Raw genomic sequence first — 23,147 nt, forward strand, 5'->3', positions numbered from 1 at the left:
GATATATCATGAGTTCTGTAATGTTTTGAACAATCAATAAAAAAAAATTATCCAGAAGGAAGGATTGAGACAGGTAAAGTAAGAATCAATATTTAAAAAACCCTGAAGTTCATGAGCATCAAAGGAAGTTACAACATTTGTTTAATAAATATTCTAAAGAATTAGGGATGATTTTTGGACTAACGGTTGACCTCTCAATCAAAACTCACCTCAAACAGGAAGATAACTATCTTCAAATGGCTAAAGAAAAACTAGGGAAAAATAAAAATATATTCAAGCAAACAAAACTGAAAATTTATCATTAACAGTAAAGCTACTGATATGCCTAAGAAAAGAAGAAAATCAACTCCAAAATGAAATATATGCAAAAGTAATGATTAAGAATATGGTAACATGGGGGTAGATAAAAAATAACAATTTCTAACAATTGTGATTAGAAAAACAGAGCAATGTTAAAGAGTGTTGAAATAGAATTAAATAGAGCTAATTTGGAACAATTTTAGAATGCATGCTGGGAGGTAGAGGGCTGATAACATAGGTTTTATATTTTACCTAATGATAATAATTAAACATGATTTATCCTCAGAATTTGTGGTAAAGTCTCAAATACAAAAATGAAAGATCAGGAGATGTAGCTAAGTGATGGAGCACTTAACTAGCATGCATGAAACTCTGGGTTCTGTGCTGAGCATCACTCACATGAAAAAGAAAATAAAGAAGACATCTGTATCATCTAAATCAGGATCAACAAACTTTTTTTTATAAAAGCCTGACAATAAATATTAAAATATTTAATAAAAAATACTTATATACTATGCTTATAACTTGAGGGGAAATACCGGGAGTTCTATCGCTGTTATTCACTCCCCACCCTTTGCACTGAAAGAGCCTGGGATGAACAGAAAACATCTGTTCAGGGTGACATCACTGTGCCTATGCCTCCCCTGCCTTGCTGTGGGTCTCCCACCTTTCTGAAGCTTCCTTGTCGGAATCCTGGTGAAGAATTTGATTTTTAAAAAAAATTAATACTAACATTCTTAGTTAGTGTGGCCCACCAAAATCAAGTTGGACACGGCCTGTTTGTCTGGGATGATATGTTCAATTGTTACTTTATTTCCCAGTCAAGGCTTTCTTTGACTAGGATAGAGATGCAGCGAATAGCGGGAAGTGTGTAAGAAGTTGTCCCCAAAATAAGGAAAGGGAGATCCTTTTAATCCCCAGCTAGCTCTTGGATGGCTTCCCATCCCCACACCCACACATCTCTCTCTGTTACACACACACACACACACACACACACACACACACACACACACACTCATGGACCTCCCTGCCAGAGCTGAGAGCACTGCTGGCTGGCAGGGCTCCCTCTGAAAGGCTGGCACACATCTAAGACATGGTTCCTGGGAATCCAGTGACTTCAGGTTCCATTTCCTTCCTTAGAGAACAATGAACGTGACCCCACAGAGCCACTAGGGCAGAGCAGCTTCCTCCTGTAAAGAACTTCCCAGCCTCTATCTGAAATCACCCCAGAACCAAAGATGACCAAGTCTGATTTGCAAGTTTGACGTAAAACGAGCCTTCCAATCCAGCTAGGCAGGAACATTTTGGTTGAAAGCCATGAAATTCCTCATATTGGTCTCTTTAAAACAAAGAAAAGAATCCTCTAGTGACCCTGAATCTCTAAGAAAACTGCTTTCTAAAGAGTCACGTTCTGAGTTGCCAGAATCCCTTTTCCTTTGACCTGCCTATCAGTGTTCTGGGGAACTGTCTCTGAAGGTGCATGCTTTGAAGTTACTTAAATTTAGTTTTTAATTTTAAAGTAACATATGTTTGTGCAAAAAAATCAATTACAACTGTACAAAGGCATCAAGTAAATTCTCAATGACATTTTCCCACAGTCCCTGCTACACATTGCACATCCCACTCCACCCCAGCCTCTTTCCATGGCTTCTCAGCTTCCTGAAATTCCTGAGAGCTGGGTGTTAAGTTTTGTTTTGTTTGAAGAGGCATGTGCAGTCCCAAGGGAAATGATGCAGCCCTCCAAGGAGTTAGGTCAGGCAGGGGGGTGTCATTTAGGAAGGGGACTTCTCACTCATCTTGGTCACCTGTTCTAGGCATGCATCTTGGATAAGTCCCCTATAGCTAGCTTGTGTCCTACCAGGAAAATGGAAGCAACTCTGACTTAACTCTTACATTTTCAGTGAAATGGAATGAGCAAAGAGCTTTCTTCCCTGAGATGATGTCCTGATCGCTATAGCAGCTAACAGTCACCTGGTGGAGTGGTGGTGGGGATGCCACTCCAAGAACTTTTATATGTATTATCTCACCCAGTCCTCACAACAAAGTGGATACTGTTATTTCTCCCTTTTCACAGATGATAAAATTAGGATAGGACCTCTCCAATATAACACAGCTTGAGGTGACAGAACATTTGATAGAACAAAGGAGGAACTGGCACAGGGACATTGCATGACCTCCCAGAGGCTGCATGGCTAGTCAGTGGGGAGCATGCTCACTTCCAGCTCTTTTCTCCTCTCAGAGGTCACTGAAGGCCAACTAGCTCAAAACAGACTTGATGAGTATCAGTCCTCTGAAAGAGTCACTACTGAGTCACCAAATGCCCCTTCCTCAAATAGGAGGTGGAAGAAAATGGAATACCTCACAATCTCACAGTCTTCTGGGTTCTGGAGAATAGAGTTGACCTCAATCTTTTTTCTTGTGCTAGGGGATGTGAACGAGCTGATGGATGTGGTTTGCCACCATGTTCCAGAGGCAAAGCTGGTGGAATGCCTTGGTCAAGAACTCATCTTCCTACTTCCAAATAAGAATTTCAAGCAGAGAGCATACGCCAGCCTTTTCAGGGAGCTGGAGGAGACACTGGCTGGCCTGGGGCTCAGCAGTTTCGGCATTTCTGACACTCCCCTGGAAGAGGTAACACAGATATTCCAGTTGGCTTCTGTCAGGTACCAGAGGAGGCAGTTCCCTGTGAAAGTCTAACACTATAGTGAAGTTTTATAGAAGCAAAAAGGCATAATTCCCCACCCAAGCATGGCAATTATCCTCATTTTGGGCTTACTTCCTCCTGCTCTGCTTCTGACCTCATGCATACATATTTTACATAGTTGTGGTCACTGTATGATTGCATTTTGGCATTTATAGGAGAGTATGTTCTTATATCAAGACCATAACACATTTTCTTCCCATGATGAAGCAATACCCTACAAAATGGACCCTGGTTAGATTTCTGAGAGTGGAAATACTTAAACCAAGTTCTCTCTCTTTTATTCCTTGACAGATGTGTTTGAAGGTCACAGAAAATTCTGATTCAGGACCTCTGTTTGCTGGTATGGTATTGGGGTATGTGGCTTGCTACCTGCTTCTCTCAGTCCCAGAGTCTGTCTTGAAAGTCTAAAGGAAAAGTCACAAAACAGCCACACACACAAATCCTCCTCCATAGTGTTTGACCCCCAAATAACAGGCATTTTGTATTCTTGGTGCCTTGGGATAACAAAGGAATGAGGGACTGAATTAGGCCTGGGTAGGAACATTTCAGATGAATCGGGGTTCTCATGGAGGTCAGATTGGTAACTTTCTCTCCAAACTTATCCTAAATCCTCAGCCTCTTGTTCTGCTATGTGGCCAGTCTCGTCTCTCATCTCCACCAGGTCTCTCATCCATTCCTGTTGCATGAGTGACAGCTAGCAAAGTCCTTTGAGATAGTGGTGACTGTTAATACAACCCAGATGCCAGCTAGATTCCTCTGGTTCCTGAGAGATAAAGACAAAATCACTGCAAGCCCTCAGTTGGTGGCATATGGACTTTGAAAATGTGGGGATCAGAATTCTTGTGAATTCTGGGATACCCTTCCACATTGTAAGGCTGGAATCCTTCCATGATTTTTAACCAAACCCCGAGATCACAAGAGGCATCGTGGGTGGAGTAGGCTCCCCTGCAGAGGAGGAAGATGGGGAGATGGAAGTGCAGGGGAGGTGACTCATCTGCCCCAACACAAGCCACCTGTGATAGAACAAGAAGCATCCACCTGGGCTTTTAGAGCTCTCTTGCTAGGCCCCCTCTCCTGTTCACAGGCAAATATGGGAAGCAATTCTCCTTTGCTGCCTTGGGCTCCTGAGACTACCTGTGCCACTGCTTATCTCCTCCTACCCAGAGTGGCACATCATGGCGTTTTCCCACGCAGAGTTTTCACCCTGTAGGAGTTCTGGTACCAGCTTGTATGTTAATGGGATTTTCATCTTGCTTCTTAGTGATTCCAAGTTTTTATTAGTTTTGCCTTGAACTACCAATAGTCAAACATACCAGGCTATATGAGCTCCAGCACACCCAAGTGGGTCAATCAGACCCCAAAGAGATGGTCATCATGACACTGTGTGTGGGGAGGGGCTGTCCTCTGGGAAGGGTAGGAGCAGCTCACCACAGGGACCAGGATTTCTCTGTGCCTTATGGATACAGAAATTGATACAGTTTACCCAAAGCCAAAGATTTAGATTAACCAAGATCAGAATGCAAATATGCTAATCTATGTTAACAGTTGTGCTAAATTGAAAAATTAGGGCCCTTTATCTACACAGAATACTCCTCTTTAATAATTATTCTCCCGTTAGAAGAAGAAATTAGACCTGAAGACTGTTTTGGTCAGTAGGGACATAGAATAGGTTATTTCAAAGAGATAGTCAAGGGTAGAAGTTTATCCTTGGAGTAAAGCAGGCCAAACATCAAACCTGAGCTCCATAATTTACTAACTGAGTAGTTTTGGGTAAGCACTTAGCCTCTTTGTACCTAACTTTCCCCATCTGCAAAATGGGATAATACTAGCACCTACCCTTTAGAGTAGTAGAGAGAATTAAATGAGATAATGCATGTTAAGTCTTAGTACCACATGTGATCTCTAATCAAGATAGCAACACTCTCATGTCAGCATCTACAAGTCACCTCCTACCTCAGACTCTTGTCACTCTTTATACTTGATAAGCACCTAACATCCACTGTATTATTTGATTATCATCACAATCACATGAGGCAGGTAGGGCAGGGAAGCTGAGCTCACAGAGGTTGGGTGACCTTCCTAGAGCCACACAGGCTTCTGGGTCTTACTCTCAAAGCTAGAATCCTCAGTTCTCTATTCTCACTAGCTGCTCCCTTACACACACACTTTTCAGATGGCTAAGTACATTTGTTTTAGATTAGCTCAGTTTTAGAAAATGACATTTTCTGATCTTGTCCCCAAAGTCTGAAGTAACCCAAAACACCAAAAGGTCAGTGCCATTTCTGAAAGAGTAGTTCAGAGCCAGAGACTACTGGAGAGCAACAGAATCCAGAGATGCTGAACAGGTCCAGAGCCCTTCAGCTCTGGTGGGGGGTGGGGGGGCAGGCATGGGGGATACTAGGCTCCAGTCTGGTTGGGGCCATCAGAGGACTGAGATGAGTCAGGCAGCAAAGGGGAGAAGCAACAGGGATCCCATCCCTACAGAGATCAAATGTGAGCCCAGGTCAGGAAGAGGAGGATGCAGAACTGAGACTCTGATGCCTGGAGGTCAGTGAACCTACAGAACTTCCCCACCTCTCTACGTGTAAGGGCTGGGGCTTCTTGTCACTAGGGCTGTCACATCCCAGGCCTGGTGCTTCATAGGTCCCCCATGAATGTTAGGCGAATGGATGACTGAGCTGATCCAACTATCTACAATTGCCCTTGTCCTGGGGAACTTGAGGCTGTTAAGAAAGTAGCTGGGGACCAAACAGTGGTCCTATAGACCCTCCATGTCCACAGCAGATGTTCTGCAAACAATCAGCAATTAGTCACTATGAAGTATAGATATAAAGTAAATGGCAACTTGCATGGTTTATAAAGCACAGTTACATGTGTTATCTCATTTAATTTTCAAAGCGATTTTGTGACATGTTCTCATTTTCATTTCACAAATGAGAAAATAGATTCACACAGATTGAGTCACTTCACCAAATGTATGCATCTTGTAAGAATCAGGATCACCCCCAGATCTGCTAACTCCTACTTCATTGGTTTCTCTACCACTTCTCAGTGCCCTCTAAGAATTCAGAAAGAATGAAGTTGACTCTAATTTAATCTAATTTTTAAGTACATTTAAAATATATTCCCTTAAGTAATAAGTAAATATATTTTGTTGTTTAAAGATTTAAATAATTAGGCTGCGGTTATAGCTCAGTTGGTAGAATGTTTCCCTCACATGCACAAGGTCCTGGGTTCAATCCCCAGCACCACCACCAAAAAAAATAAAATTAAATTAAATACCCAAAAGACTGATTCTCCTCTGAACACACCCCCATCACATCCAGCCTTACCAGTGGTACCTCTGTTGACATGGTGGGCATTCTCTTAGACATCAGTTACATGTGCATGTACTTAAAATGTCATTCATCTTTGTGTATGCTTCGTGAACATTCTAATATAAATATGAACTTATTACAATATCATTCTGCACCTTATCTTTTTTTGTACTGAGTTGTTTTAGATTTCTATGTCAGTGCATTCAGAGATATTTTCTTCTTTTTAATGATTAAAGAGAATTTTCAAGCAATTTCAGGTGTCTTATATCTGTATAGAATTTACACTATAAAATGGATTTTTAAAGAGATTTTTAATCTGCCTGGCCTGGTATTTTGTTGCTGCTCTAGAATGAAGGGGAAATCAATGTTGCAAGAAAAATGGCACATGAGGTCCAGATCTTGTCTGGCTTTCCAAATTAATCATTTGATCTCCCAAACAGATGGCACTCAGACAAAAAGGGAACATGCCAGCATGCGACATCCCTGTTTGGTTCCTAGTGAGAAGGCCCAGCAGGCTGCCCAGAGCTCCAGCACCTGCTCCCCAGTGCAGCCTCCCCTGGAGCCACAAGACAGGGGCACGGTGCTCAACACTGGTCTGCAGCTAGTCCTCCAGCACGTGCAGGTGCTGCTGATCAAGCGGTTCCACCATGCCACTCGCAGCCGGAAGGACTTCCTGGCCCAGGTATTCCCAAGGGCTTCTTCGACTGTGCTCTTTCACTCTGCCCAGGACCCAACAGATCCATGGGTACAAACACAGCCCGCAGCACCCTCTTTACATCCTGCCTACTTCACTTTCTCCCTGCCAAACTTTTCTTTTGATTCAGAGCCATAAAAGCCTTCTTTATGAGAACTGAACCTCCCTCATCAAAGAAAATGAAATAGCAGTGAATATGCTAATATTGCTCTTCTTTATTACAGAGAAAGGCAAAGTCATGTTTTCACTCCTTTTTACAGTGACACTATGTATGTGCAGGTCATTCTCCTTATTTTTTTTTCCTGTTTTTCATTCAGAAAAAGAAATTCTGCTTCAAAGAATGGGGAGTCATGTGATTTGCTCTTTGAGTTGACCTTTAGCCTCTGGTTGAGCATTGCCTATATTCAGATTCTTTGACAGCCACAAGAACATTCTGTTTTCTTTTACATATCCTGTCTTTGTACACCCTGCCTGTTCCCCCAGAAGCCCATTTTCCATCAGGATCTGACCACGAGGCTGTGTTTATATCTCTCTACCACAGCCGTGTGTCCATGTGTATTCTCCCACAGATGGTGCTCCCAGCCACTTTTGTGTTCTTGGCTCTGGTGCTTTCCATCATTGTACCTCCTTTTGGTGAATACCCTGCATTGACCCTCCACCCCTGGATATATGGGCAGCAGTACACCTTTTTCAGGTGTGCAGACTTGTCCCCAGAGGTAACTATTATCCTCCATGATGCAGGACTCCTGGGCCATATACTTCTTGACTTTGACTTCCCCACTTCCTTGGGACCTTCACCCATGTGGCAGGGGTCCATGGGTTGCCCTCAGAAGAGACCTTGGACAGCTCCTCTCATGGTTTGTCAAAAATAACCAGTCCTCAAAGAGGCAGTGTGGTACAGTGGCGGAGCAAAGGCATGACGGTGAGGGAGGCCTGGGTTCATTACATGGCCTTTCAGAGCCTTCATTTTCTCACCTAGAAATGCAGGAAAACCGCACTTATTTTGCAGTATTATTATGAAGATTCAATGTAATAATGTCGATAAAGAATTACTTAGAATTAGGTTTAGCTCAAGTGATGACAAGCCTAAACTAACAGTGGGTGAAACCAAAGTCACAACTCTGGCCTGTCCCATGTGCACATTCATGTGGGTGGCCCATGATGTTCTGCTGCTCATCTATGCCAAGTAGGCCACCATAATCCTGGACAAAATGGCAATCTACTTTCCAGATAGCAAAATAGAAGAAGGGATAAAGATAAAGAGGGCAAAATGTGCAAATGTGTGCAAGGAAAACTTCAGAAGCTGCCACATAACATCTTCATTTACATGTCACTGGGAAGAACCCAGCAGCCAGGGAGACTGGGGCTAGAGGCTTTGTTCTAGGTTGTTCATTCCCAATGAGAAAGGATGGAGCACTCCTACCTCAGGACCCAGCAGCAGCAGTGAAAGAATGTCAGAGAAGGAAGGGTCCTGACGTGGGAATGCTCTTCCCTAACTTCTAGTGTACATGGAGATAAAGTAGGAGTATTTTATTTGACATACTTTTTAGAAAACAATAATTATCATAAACCATCCCATGCATCAGCAATTGTTCCAACCTGGATTCCACCAGGGAAGCTTAGCATTTCCCCTGGATGCCATCACCAGCAGAGAAGCAGCCAGTAGAGTGGCAAGAGCCAGGACTATAGTAAGACAGATATGGGTTCCAATCCTAGGCAAACCACCTACACATTCTGCAACCCAGTGCATATTAGCCCACCTTTTGAACCTTGGTTTCTCTGTCTGTAAATTAAGAATTCCTCTTTCATAACAGTGTCAGGGTTAAGTGAGATCTTGTATGTAGAGCACTTAACATGGTGCCTGGCACTCAGCAAGCATCCAGGTGCTAGTTCTCCATCAGAGAGTGGAAAGTGAAGAAAGTGAACCAAGGAGGGAAAGTCAAATGGGAATGGCAAGGGGGAGATGAAGGTAAAGAAAAAAAAATGAAAGAATGGTGCATAATGATGGTGGTTTAATGCCCTCCAACCCCCCACTTGCTCCCCCTAGGTCACACCCTGGATAGAATGAATGCTGTTGCCCAAGGCTCGTGACCAGCCTACCAAGTTGGTTAGCACAATAAACTCTATACTATGCATTCCTGAATATGAAGTATTATTGCCACCTGGAGGCCAAGCTTGTGCATTTTTGAATTCTCCAAAAACTTCAGATTAACTAACCACCTTCTAGTCCTAGGTGTATTTTCAAAGTCATTTGTAAATTGTAAGGCACTATTCCAATTCTTTCATTCATGTCACAAATTTATTGTGTGACAGCTGTGTGCCAGAGACTACTCTGAAAACTGGCGACATAATAGCCAACAAGTCAGAGGAAGCCCCTGTTTTCCATGAAGTGATTTCATACCAAGGAAAACAGAAAAAGTAAATAGTCCATCAGAAAGGAAGTTTCAGGCAGAGATGAGCACTTTGAAGTGAACACAAGGCTATGTGGTAGTGAGGACTCAAATGTGGGCTGAGAGTGAGCCATGTGCAGTTCTGCAGGGAGAATTTGCAGGCAGAGTGAACCACAAAGTGCAAAGCCATAACAGGAAGGAGGGGTGCCCACTGAGAATGGGTGGGAAAGGGAGAGTGGCAGGTGAGTGCAGAGATGGGTCAGGGCCAGATTTCAGGGGGCCATAGGGCCTTGACAATGAGATTGGGTTTGACCCTAGAGTTTATTAGAGAGTGATAAGCAAGGTGGCTAAAATGCATGACTTGTATTTTGATCTGGAAGCTGAGTGGAGAATGGAACATGGAAGACCAAGGGTGGAGTCAGAATGGAAGTTTCCGTGTAGGCCTAGGTGAGGTCTAGATGGTAGCTTGGACTAGGGTGCCAAGATTGGAGCTGGAACTTCAAACGATACTACAGAGCAATAGTAACAAAAACAGCATGGTACTGGTACCAAAACAGGCGGGTGGACCAATGGTACAGAATAGAGGACACAGAAACCAATCCACAAAACTACAACTATCTTATATTTGATAAAGGGGCTAAAAGCATGCAATGGAGGAAGGATAGCATCTTCAACAAATGGTGCTGGGAAAACTGGAAATCCATATGCATCAAAATGAAACTGAATCCCTTTCTCTCGCCATGCACAAAAGTTAACTCAAAATGGATCAAGGAGCTTGATATCAAATCAGAGACACAGCATCTGATAGAAGAAAAAGTTGGCTACGATCTACATACTGTGGGGTTGGGCCCCAAATTCCTCAATAGGACACCCATAGCACAAGAGTTAATAACTAGAATCAACAAATGGGACTTACTCAAACTAAAAAGTTTTTTCTCAGCAAAAGAAACAATAAGAGAGGTAAATAGGGAGCCTACGTCCTGGGAACAAATCTTTACTCCTCACACTTCAGATAGAGCCCTAATATCCAGAGTATACAAAGAACTCAAAAAGTTAGACAATAAGATAACAAATAACCCAATCAACAGATGGGCCAAGGACCTGAACAGACACTTCTCAGAGGAGGACATACAATCAATCAACAAGCACATGAAAAAATGCTCAGCATCGCTAGCAGTCAGAGAAATGCAAATCAAAACCACCCTAAGATACCATCTCACTCCAGTAAGATTGGCAGCCATTAGGAAGTCAAACAACAACAAGTGCTGGCGGGGATGTGGGGAAAAGGGTACACTTGCTCATTGTTGGTGGGACTGCAAATTGGTGCAGCCAATTTGGAAAGCAGTATGGAGATTTCTTGGAAAGCTGGGAATGGAACCACCATTTGACCCAGCTATTCCCCTTCTCGGTCTAGTCCCTAAAGACCTAAAAAGAGCATGCTACAGGGACACTGCTACATCGATGTTCATAGCAGCACAATTCACAATAGCAAGACTGTGGAACCAACCTAGATGCCCTTCAATAGATGAATGGATAAAAAAATGTGGCATCTATACACAATGGAGTATTACTCTGCATTAAAAAATGACAAAATCATAGAATTTGGAGGGAAATGGATGGCATTAGAGCAGATTATGCTAAGTGAAGCCAGCCAATCCCTAAAAAACAAATGCCAAATGTCTTCTTTGATATAAGGAGAGTAACTAAGAACAGAGTAGGGACGAAGAGCATGAGAAGAAGATTAACATTAAACAGGGATGAGAGGTGGGAGGGAAAGCGAGAGGGAAGGGAAATTGCATGGAAATGGAAGGAGACCCTCATGGTTATACAAAATTACATACAAGAGGAAGTGAGGGGAAAGGGAAAAATAATACAAGGGGGAGAAATGAATTACAGTAGAGGGGGTAGAGAGAGAAGAGGGGAGGGGAGGGGAGGGGAGGGGGGATAGTAGAGGATAGGAAAGGCAGCAGAATACAACAGACACTAGTATGGCAATATGTAAATCAATGGAAGTGTAACTGATGTGATTCTGCAATCTGTATACGGGGTAAAAATGGGAGTTCATAACCCACTTGAATCATAATGTGAAATATGATATGTCAAGAACTATGTAATGTTTTGAACAACCAACAATAAAAAAACAAATTAATTAATTAAAAAAAAAAGATTGGAGCTGGAGAGACGCAAGTGGGTTAAGCCATCCTATCCTGTCAATGGTTTGGAGAAAGAGAAGAGGATCAAAGGTGACTACCATATGATTGACATGGAAATGAGGGTGCTCCAGTGCTTTATCTAATATTTCTTTAGCACCTGAATCCATAAATAATTTTTGGAGAACAGCAATTTTACAAACTTTAAGGTCTCAAATTCCAAAGCGATTAATGTTAGTCTCGTTGCCTCAGAGAATAGGGTGCAGCACTGAAATCCTACAAAACCTTACCAACAGGAGCATTTGGTAAGAACAAGACTACTTGGTAAAAACATATCTGTCCCTTATAAGAGGCAGTTAAGAAGAGACCTTTGATTCTTCCCATCCCAGCCCCTGACAACATTGATCAGGGACACAACAGTTTACCTATGACTATGGCAATGAAATGATATTTGTTTTCTAATGAGAGGGCCTCATCCATCAGAAAAAAAGCAACTAAGATACATGCACGCAAAATACTGTGTGAGATTCATTTTGGTTTTCGCTTTTATGTTTAGGATATGAAAAGTTTAACCCAGGCACTATTAAAAGTGTTATCAGAAATGCATAGAGTTCATTCAATAATGCAGCCTTGTATTTTAACTGGTTAAAAGAGAAAAGTTTGGAGAAGGAAGAGAAGAGAAGCAGGAAGGAAAACTAAGAGACAAAAGGAGAAAGAACAACCTTAGGTCCAGAGTGATAGTGCCCCTGGCGGGGGGTGACCAGGTTAGCTACAGTGGCCATACTCCAACTCTAGGTTATCATCTATCACTGCCCTTGAAAACACCCATGAACCCTTCAGTACGTATCTAGTTCTCTCAGCTCTGCAACTGTTCTTATCATGCCCCAACTCTGGGATGGAAGGCCTTCAGCATCCCCTATCAGAGCCAAAAGTTTGACAAGAGCAAGAGATCCTAAGGAACTGTGAGCCAGTCCCCACATGTCTGGACTGTAAAATAAAACATAGCATCTAATTTTAGTAGTATTTTCAGTTGCTTCCCCAACCAGAGCCCTAAACTAGGGACAAATACACTCAAATGACTAGAACACACCACAGATGGTGAAAGCAGCTGCTGGAAGGGCAGGGCCAAGCCAGCAGTTAGCAAAATGAATGCCATCCAAGCCCAGAATAACAGCAGTGTGCACAGAGTTGATTCAGTAATGCAGTAAGCAGCAGCCACTCTCCACAGCACATTTGCAATATGGGATTTTAGATTTTTTTTTATTCACTGCTTGATGACAATGAAAAAGGGCCTGAACTCTGAGGTCTAGGGTTGGTATCTGCCTGTTTCCCATCTTGTCATTTTTCCTCTGATTGTCAGAAGTCAGGGTCTTACCTCTGAGTGAGGAAAGTCAGAATTTCCCCCAAGTGTGCAGGGGATCTCATTTATACAGGTAAAACAGTAAGTAAGTAAAACAGTAAGCCCTCACTCCACACTGGTAAGGTCATTGCCATGTTTTCTGGGTCTACACTGGGCACACCAGCCTGACATTTGAGCTGATTATGTGTCCATTTGGAAAGTCCAGCATGCTGGGGGACTGGGGGATCCAGTGGCGAAAAACATTAGTCCTTTCTCTGTGTGTTTCCCGACTTGGCCTCCAGGCTGGGTGGCTTCCACACTGGATGTCAGAAATTGCTAAAATGGTCCTAAATACTGAAACATCCCAATGATTATTTGGGAAGGAAAATTAATACTGTCATACTTATGATAGTTATTGCTTGATTTTTATTTTGGTTTTCAGCTTAAAGAGCAAATTCTGGGTCGATGAACAGAGGTAAGAGACTGTTATAAGAAATACAATATCAGATTATAAGCCTGAATTTTTCTTGGTCTATTTATTTTAGGCCTTAGAGGGTCTAGTCCAGCCCTTGAATTCACTTCATTCCTGGACCATCCTGGAGGCTCACGTGGTTCCAGAGACTTGGATAATCTTCAAGAAGTACTTTGGAGTGAGCTGTCACTCAGACTCCCTCAAGGACTAGGCTTCTAAAATGAGTGCAAGGCTGATGCACCCATTTCCTGGGTAGCTTCTAGACTGTAAAGTGAAATTCAACTTTTAGAAATGCCACTAGAGGGAGCTGGAATACCTCCACTGAAGCAGTAAGTGGGGGTGAAGGGGCAATTTTAGATCCTGAGAAATAAGGATTTCCTCCTCTGCTTTGCTTTACCAGTGAATTTATTTTGTTCTCTCACATTTGGCTTTTATTCTGCATTGAAGAGTTTTAAACCAGAGAGTGACACATTCAGATTGGTGTTTTCAATATGATCACTTGAGATTAGAGCAGTGTGGAGGATGGAGCCAAAGACCAGGATCCCAGTTAAGAAGTTAGCAAGAGGCAGGCAGGAGCTGCTGAAGCTGAGGTGGGCTGACAGGCATCAAGACAGGAACAGCAGTGCTTGGCCCTGTTTAGACAAAGTGCATGCAGTGGGACCACAAGTACATGAAGGACAAACATGGGGGTGGAGGAGAGTCAGGGAAGACATCAAAGAGGGGTGAGAGAGAGATAAAAGGCAAGTTGGAATTGGCCAGATGCTCAGAAAAAGAAAACAGCCTGGGAAGCAAGGCAGGGAGACCCAAGGGAGACCCAGACCTTTTGGAGCTCTAGAAGAGATTCAGCATGGCTGGAACACGTCCCTCAAAGGAAGCTCTGAGGAGCGCTGAAGTTGGAGAATAGCAGAGGCCAACCTCAGAAGGGCCCTATATCAAGGGTGAGATCCAGCCTTCACCTTGGAGCAGCAATGGGGAAGAGCTAACAGTTGGTTTATAACTGGGTGTGGTGACACACGCCCACAGTGGAGCACTCAGGATGCTGAGGCAGGAGGATGTCTTGAGCCTGGGAGTTAGAGGCCTGCCTCGACAACATAGTGATACCCTGTCTCAAAACAAACAAACAAACAACAACAAAAAACATCAGTTTCCAAAGGGAAGCAGTGTTGCTTGCTTGTCCAGAAAATACCCGCTGAAGTACACATTCCCTACAGAAGCTGGGAGAGTCACAAGGAGGCATGAGGTTCCTTGCATGGATCTGAGGATTCCTTGTTGCCTTGTAGATATGGAGGAATTTCCATTGGAGGAAAACTCCCAGTGCTCCTCATCACTGGGGAAGATCTTGTTGGATTTTTAAGTGAACTTGGCCAAATGATGAACGTGAGCGGGGTATGTAAACAGATTGGAGATTTGAAATAGAAATTATCATGAGTGTCACAGAAAAACAAAACAAAACCCTCTTGCTTGTTTTTTATGGTTATCTAGGGCCCTGTCACCAGAGAGGCCTCTAAAGAAATGTCTGATTTCCTTAAATATCTTGAAACTGAAGACAACATTAAGGTACTGGACCTGTGTAATATGCCATAGAGGTAGAAAATCATGTGATGTGAATCTGTTATTTTATTGTTGTTTTTCCAGCATAATTAAATTCCATCCCTCCTCTTGCTGAAATCTTGTGGAATGTCTCCCAGCTGCCAAATCCTGCTTCATCCTCACCTTCTTTTTCCTGTTGCTAATTCTGTCTTTAAGCAACCCTTGTTAGTGCCAATCTCGGGTGTCAGGTTGTGGCACAGCCTAACAAAGGCCACCTCTGCCCTCTAGGTGTGGTTTAACAACAAAGGCTGGCACGCCCTGGTCAGCTTTTTGAATGTGGCCCACAATGCCATCTTGCGGGCCAGTCTGCACAAGGACAGGAACCCCAAGGAGCATGGAATCACCATCATCAGCCAGCCACTGAATCTCACAAAGGAGCAGCTCTCTGAGATCACAGTGTAAGCCACCATGGCCCCCAGCCTCACAACTTTTTGGTCACCTCCTCCACTCTTTGGATTTTCACAATCATGAAGGGCAGGGCTGGATGGCAATGTAAATGCTTCGTGGACCAAACTGCTTGGCCATGCTTTCTCCTCCATATTTATTTGGAAAGTAAGCTTGTATTTCACTCCATTCCCTTTGGACTTTTGATAACAAGTTGCTCCTGCCGTCTACCCAGATGTTCTCCTTGCCAGCATGCAAAATGATTGCCAGAGGCTGAGAAGGCTCAGTGAACCTCTCCTCTCCCAGGCATGATCATCCAAGACTCTGCTAATTCCCTCAGGTGGTCATGCTTTGGAGCCATCGACAGATCTGTCTTGTTCAAGCTTAGGCTCTGAGGCACAGCTTCACTTGGTAAAAACATCCACCTTGTGCACTGTGCCCTGTTTGCTCTTTCTGAGAACTGTGTGCAGGAGGGATTGCTGGGAGTGTCTTTATTAGTGCACACTTCTTCTGGGAAGTTCATTTAACTACCCAGTATACCCTGAGTACTGCTGAACATGCCCAGGGTGTCTGCTAATTCTTGGGCCTTGATGCCTTTCTCTGGACACTCCCTGGGTTCTGAACTGTCCTATGTTAAATTCTCACTCAGCCCAAGTTTCCATACCTCCCGCCAAGCTGTTCAAATATAGATTGTGAAAGGCTAGTTTTCTGTGATTCTAAAACAGTATATGTTCATTAAATAAAATTTAGATAATAAAATTTTAAGAACTTATCATCTTTAACCCTACCTAGTTTAGGATATTGCCTGCAAGAATTTTTGTGCTCCCATCCAATTATGGTTCTGTGTGGTATGTGAATGATATGTGGGGCTGCTATCAGTCAGGTGGTGATTTTGGCACATGGTGCCTTTGTGTACAGGTGCTCCTCTCTGCAGGTGGGCACAGCTCTGCCCAGGGACTATGGCTTATACATAAAGTTCAGGCTGGGTTTCACCTCCTTAGCTAGATGTCTTCTATTTGGTCCAGGAAAGGGTGAATAGAGCCCAGCTGCTGTATAGCTGGCCTGCTCTCTTTTGCCTTGTTTACATTATGAATGTTTCCCCGAAATGGAATTGAATATGATAATTTATTTCTTTTGTCAAAAGAATATATGACTGTCTTTATACAAAACTCAAGAGAATCTACAAATTATTTGTGCTTCCAAGAGCTTTGTAGTATGAGATTAATAAATTTCAATTTCTATAGCCATAACAAATAGTTTTAAAACATAATAAAAAGAAAGGTTGTTTAGAAATGCTCACATGAAACAGAAAGGCAGCCTACAAATATCCCTTTAAACTTGACCCAGACTAATTCAGACAGTTCAGGGCAATGACAAGCTTCAGGCTGGGGACTGGGAGTCTGGAGGCCATTACCTGGGTTGGGTAAGGACTGCCAGTGCCTACCATGCATCTTCTCCTGTTTATGCTCCTGTTTCTTCACCTTTCTCTCCCTGTATCTCTCTCCTGCTGCAGGCTGACCACATCAGTGGATGCTGTCGTTGCCATCTGTGTGATTTTTGCCATGTCCTTTGTCCCAGCCAGCTTTGTCCTCTACTTGATTCAGGAAAGGATGAATAAAGCCAAGCACCTCCAGTTTGTCAGTGGAGTGAGTGCCATCACCTACTGGATGACCAACTTCCTCTGGGACATTGTAAGTGTCAGGCCTTCCCTCACCTTCTTGGGCCCAAGGTGGCACTCAAGTGTGCTCTGACAGAAGAGACACTACATGGAGGGGTTCTTGCACTGCCCGGGCTGCTGGAAGGTACTCAGCTGATGGCTTTGTGTGCTACTGTCCCTTGACATCATCTTAGAAAGGCACTAGGATCCCAGAGCTGAGGAAGGCTGTGAATCACAACTTCACAACTGTGGACTGAGGGCTCTGTGTCTGCACTAAGGGGTTTTCTGACCCAATCACTGCACTGCAGGCAGGAGTCTGGCTTTCCCCAAAATAGTTTGGATGTGGGAATGGACCAAGGGGTTCTTCACCCAAAATCTCCTTCTTAAATCCCACCTCATTCCCAAAAACTCTAAGGTAGAGCTTCCTTAGAGGTTCACCAGATGAATATAGGATGCCCAGTTAAATCCGAATTTCAAACAAACAATAAGTAAAGTTTTAGTGTTAAGTATATCCCACTTCAAATATTGAATAGGACATATTTATACTAAAAAAAAACTAGTGGCCATTTATCTGAAATTCAAACTTATTGAGCAGTCTATATTTTTATTTTCCAATCCTGGAAACCCTACCCAGTAGCCTTATTTTGCTTCCCCAAAGTAACCAAACAGAACTTCACTGTTCAGATTAGCCACAACTTTAGGGAAAATAAGAAAAAATTATCAGAGCAACAATGGACTACCACATTGCTCACAACGAAGGTTTGTGGGAACCAGGAAGAATTAGAATGGGGTACTTTATGACAGGCCACATGGTCAGAACTTATTGGTAGCAAAGGCCTAGTTATAATATAGCAAGGATCATTGTGACACCAACCAGGGGCTGGGGTATAGCCCAATGGTAGAACACCTGCCTTGCATGTATAAGGTCCCAAGTTCAATCCCCAATACAGCAAAAAAAGGAGAGAGACAGAAAACAGCAACTCCTCTCTTCTGGGTGTCCTCAGTAATCCTAAGACCACCGTAAGCTCCAATAGAGGACATATCAACTGGTGGAGGCCAGCAGTAGCATCTTGTGGAGGCCAGCACAAGTGACCCTCTTCATGTGGCTTTTGACAATAATACTGAAAATTAGGATTCCTGAAGACACAATTTCTTGCTAAACTAATTAACCAGCTCTCACTTAACATTCAAAACTAGAAATTTGGACTGGGGTTGTAGCTCAGTAGTAGAGCACTTGCCTCACACACATGAGGCACTGGGTTCAATCCTCAACACCACATAAAAATAAATAAAATAAAGATATTGTGTCCATCTACAACTAAAATATATTTTTAAAAAACTAGACATTTTCAGTAGTGATTAAATTCTTTCCTATCTTTTCCATCTGCATGAAAAAAATGCATGCTCATGAGACTCAGAAGCTGCAAGCCTCTCTTTGAGCAGAGGACACAGTGGCCCTGAGATTTTAAAATGAAAGGAGCCGGGCTCACTTGCCCTGAGAAGCTATTTATTAAAGTGCTGATTTTTTTTTTTTTTTATAAGGAATAGCATTTACACTTGGGGCTGACCACCTTCTCTCTCTCTGTATGTATGTGTGTGTATCTATGTCTACAGAGAGAGGACTCAGCCTTTAGAAAGATACAGCTAGAAGGACACAGTGGCCATCTGGGGTGGAGGCCATACTGACAATATGGACTCTGGGCATCCTTTGAAGGGTTAGAAGACAGTAAACGGGATATGGTTTTGGCGGGCTTCCTGATGCTCTAGAATTTTAAAGCTGGCCTGGAATCTGAATTCCAAAATCTGTAGTGCTGAATTTCAGAAATCTGTTATTATCAGCAGCCAGACCAGAGAGCCTTCCTGGATTCCACCTGGCTGGATCTAGCCACCTTCTCACATAAGAAATAGGCAAATGGTGGAAAAAGTAAATATGAATTATATGCAGTTTGGTCAAGCTGGAGAGAAGAAGCTGTGTAAAATTCAAACAGAGAAAAAGGAGTTGCATAAAATTTGCTTTTTCTTTTTCCATTGTTTGTTTACTTCTCGTGTGGGCAGATCCAGGCAGGTTTCCTGGCTGAACTACCAGGTAACAGAATCACCCTCATTAGCCAGTGGTAAAAAGAAAAAAACATGCCTGGGGGTCATCGTCAAATGAACAATTATTGTTTATATCAGTCACTTAGCACATCTGTGGTGTTTTAAATTCCTATCTTTTTATATGTGTCATCTCCTTTTCTTTTAAATATTGAAAAGAAATGTAAGGCTTATGTAAAAATGTCAAGTACAGTGTAAAACTTTTATCTGGATCATTTGGAAGCAACTTCTTGACAAGATTCTCCCCCCACTTCTCTCTCTCTTTCTCACACACACACACACACACACACACACACACACACACACACACACCAGCATCTTCAATATTTATCTCCTGCAAATGAGGACTTGCCCCCTTCAAACACTGCATAACTGTCAACTTCAGGAAACCAGTGCTGGGGCACCACTGCCACCTGTTTCTTGGACCCCACTCAAGTTTTACCAATTGCACCAATGACGTCTTTTTTAGACAAGGACCTAGCTCAGAATTTTGCCTTGCATTTGGTTGTCCTGTCTCTTTAGTCTCCATTAGCCTGGTACAGTTAGTTTCTCTTTTTTCCTTAATACTCGTGGTCTTAGTCCTTTTGAAGATTACAGGCCATTTCTTTTGCAGAACATCTTTCAATCTGGGTTTGCCTGAGCCTTCCCCGTGAGGTAGAGTTTCCCAGGCAGCAGTGTCATGGTATGGAAGCTGGGTTCTTCTTGCATCCTATTAGCTTGCTTCTGGTTTTAAGTTGTCCTATTACTCAGGATATTCACCTTTTCACTTAAGACAGCATCTGCTGGGCTTCTCCACTCTCTTCCCTATTATAATAAGAATTTTGAAAAGTACTTCAAACATATGCAAATATCCTGTTTGATGCCAAACTTTCCATTTGTTCATTTACTTATTCATATATATTTGTATGTAGTCATGCGTCCTGTGTTAATTGATGGGTTATAACTCCATACCATCATTACTTAGCTTAATATGCAGATTGTCCCAAGTGTGGCAGGGAAAGCTCCTTCAAGCTGGCCTCTGTGTCTTCTTCACTATGTCTACATCCTCCTTGAGCACTTCACTGCTCCCTGGCACCTCAAGATGCTCCAAGCTTGCTCTGTACTTCTGCCACCCCTTCCCAGAACCAACCATCTCCCAAAGGGCCCTGGTTCATTTTAGGGGAAAATGGCCCTCAGTGACCAAGATCTAGGTGCCAGATTTGTTCACTGCCACCAAAGTATCATTGAGGTCAGGTCTTCTCAGTAGATAGACCCAGGGAAGATACGTATGTATCTCCACAGACATCCACACACTTACATCTGTATTCCTCAGTCTCTGCACACTAAGCTGTATGCTCACCAAAACCTTTAGCTCCAGTCCAACACCAGAGGCTCATTCTAGTTTTCTGTCTCTGCATTATAACTCCCTTCTCCAAGAGGAAGAAACTGGCTTTATCACCCCAAATCATTTATCCGAGATTATTACCTGTTAAGTAACAAGTGCCCCATCTCTACCACCACCCCTCCCTGCATGGATACCACCTCTCCCTGCTTTTTCTGCTCTGTGGAGCTCATCCTCCTTCTGTCCTGGCTCTGATACTCCACAACAGCTCAGCCACCTGGAAGAACACTTTCCTCGTCCCCTTGGGGCTCAACACCTGCCCTGAGACCCTCACCCTCCTCTGGTTTTCATCCTGTTTGAGACCTAACCCTACCATGAGTGCCCACCTTCCTGTGCCTGACCTAATGGCTTCAGGAATGCATATTTTAGAAAGGGTGTCATCATCTGTTTGAGCTTTGTGAGGTCAATGACTATTATTTAAGTTTTTCTGAATTCTAGAGACGAGCTTAGAAAATAGCATCAGTGGGGCTTCTTGACCAATTAGAAAGAGTGAGAGATCCAGTTGGATGTTATAATTCATTCATTCCATAGATATAGACTGAAGGACCCTGGGGGAGGGGGACAGCAGGAAGACTAGGAACTGTTTAGACAGATGAAGTCAATCCTAGACCCTAAGATCTGGAGGATCCTGGTTCCATCCCTCATTGTACAGACCATGAAACAGGTCCTAGTTGTTCATGACTTGCTATCTTCTCTGTTCAAGATGAATTATGCAGTGAGTGCCGGACTGGTGGTGGGCATCTTCGTGGGGTTTCAGAAGAAAGCCTACACGTCCCCAAGCAATCTTCCTGCCCTTATTGCTCTGCTCATGCTGTATGGGTAAGTCATCTGGGCTCCTAACTAATGGCACCAAAGGGAAGCCAGGGTGGGGTGGGACTTCCGGCAGTGGTAGATGCACAGGGTTAGTGTCCAGTCCCTAGCAAGGTCTGCATCTGCTAATCAGGAATCTGGCTTCTGTTTCTGACTTTTCCAATAGAGATATTTCTAAGGCCAGTCCAGTCCATTCAGGGACATTGGGAAGGGCTCCACATAGTCTGACTCTTCTTCCACTCCCACTGTGGCCTTGTCTGGAGTCTGGGAATTGGTCACTCCCCAGTTCCTCCACAACCCTGAGTCATCCATGGCACTTTGCTCATCTCTGTGCTTCCATCTGTACTGCCCAGGAGTTCTTTTCACATAATAGAAAACTCCAGCTGGAAAGCTGCTCCTGAGTCAGGCTAGAGGGTGACAGAGATCCAAGTCCAGCTGGTTGTAGAGCCCATCATGCAACTTTATATCCCAGGCCTACCTCTTTCTGTAACTATGGACAAGTAAACCACCCATGTGGGGCCCAGTTTCCTCATCTGAAAAATGGAAATAATGATCCCTGCCCTTCCTATGTGGGCCAGTAAAATCTTACCAGAGCAATGGTTTCCATTCATCTCTCTTGGAAAAGGGGAATTCAGAAGCCAGGGAACTATGAACTGCCCAATGAACTGTGATGATGAGCTGCTGGGGACCTTCAGCTTTGCTTTGCTGATCCAGACTAGAGCCAGAAGCAGGGTGGAGAACCCTCCTGTGTATTGTGTTTAACAAAATACACACACAGCCACTGTCATTTGCTCCTCACATGACCCATGAGATTATCAGGATGGGCCTTATGATCTCCATTTAAAGATGAGGCATAGAACTTAGGGATGGAGCATCTCTTTTTTCCCCCTGGGACTCTGGCCATTCAAATGTGTCACCTCACACATGAGGGGAGTACATCCTATCTAGGTACAGCTGATAGGATGACAATTGGAACACTTCCCATGGTATTGCCATTTCACACAAATGGGCAGTCATTCCCATGATGTACCCAGCATCCTTCCTGTTTGACGTCCCCAGCACAGCCTATGTGGCTTTGTCTTGTGCTAATCTATTCATCGGCATCAACAGCAGTGCCATCACCTTCATCTTGGAATTATTTGAGAGTAACTGGGTGAGGGTGACTTTCTCGGCTTCTTTATTTGATTTATAGGATACTAGACAGTATGCAATGACCAAGCAGAGCCATGGGCAAGCACTGCATGTGCAGATGCTCTGTGCTTAGACCAGCATTGTTGTCTTCCTCTTTCCCTCCCTCCCCCTTTCTTCTTGCTGATTTGCTTGCTTTGAATGTTGCATTTTATTTGCGGGGGGCAGGGGGTAGGGGGAGCTGTGGTTACTGGGGATTGAACTCAGGGGCACTCAACCATTGAGCCACATTCCCAGTTCTATTTTGTATTTTATTTAGAGATGGTGTCTCACTGAGTTGCTGAGTGCCTTGTTGTTGCTTAGGCTGGCTTTGAACTTGCCCTCCTGGCTCAGCCTCCCAAGCTGCTGGGTTACAGGTGTGTGCCATCATGCCCAGCTCTCAATGCTACATTTTCTAAGCCTACTATACAAGCTAAAAATGACTACCAAGAACCTAATTTTTTAAATTTTCATAATTCTTTCAAGAAAGTTTTTTCTGGGACTGTGCGTGTTAAGTTTGTTAGGTTTCCTACACACACACACACACACACACACACACACACACACACTGACACTAGTAAGTAACACATTCAGGTGATTTCAAAATGTAAAATAAAGAAAAGGCATATAATGAAAAATCACATACTATAACTTACTATTAGATCTAGTAGCTAAGGAAAGTCCTAATTATTTAAAAG

At 43.3% G+C, this 23,147-nt stretch overlaps 1 protein-coding gene across 1 annotated transcript in view; it reads left to right on the forward strand.

The window, feature by feature from the left end:
- The window catches only part of LOC308655502 (retinal-specific phospholipid-transporting ATPase ABCA4-like), a gene marked incomplete at its 3' end in the record, with an annotated part of 145,857 nt that overhangs the window by 97,599 nt on the left and 25,111 nt on the right, over nt 1–23,147 (forward strand). The window contains 11 exon segments of the mRNA XM_081305596.1: nt 2,726–2,931; nt 3,296–3,344; nt 6,762–7,003; nt 7,585–7,709; nt 13,337–13,369; nt 14,647–14,752; nt 14,849–14,923; nt 15,185–15,354; nt 16,854–17,031; nt 21,176–21,291; nt 22,288–22,427. Coding sequence (XP_081161722.1) covers nt 2,726–2,931; nt 3,296–3,344; nt 6,762–7,003; nt 7,585–7,709; nt 13,337–13,369; nt 14,647–14,752; nt 14,849–14,923; nt 15,185–15,354; nt 16,854–17,031; nt 21,176–21,291; nt 22,288–22,427 — 1,440 coding nt within the window.

Source organism: Spermophilus citellus, assembly GCF_964194105.1.
Source record: "Spermophilus citellus genome assembly, chromosome: 9".
Lineage (NCBI taxonomy): Eukaryota > Metazoa > Chordata > Mammalia > Rodentia > Sciuridae > Spermophilus > Spermophilus citellus.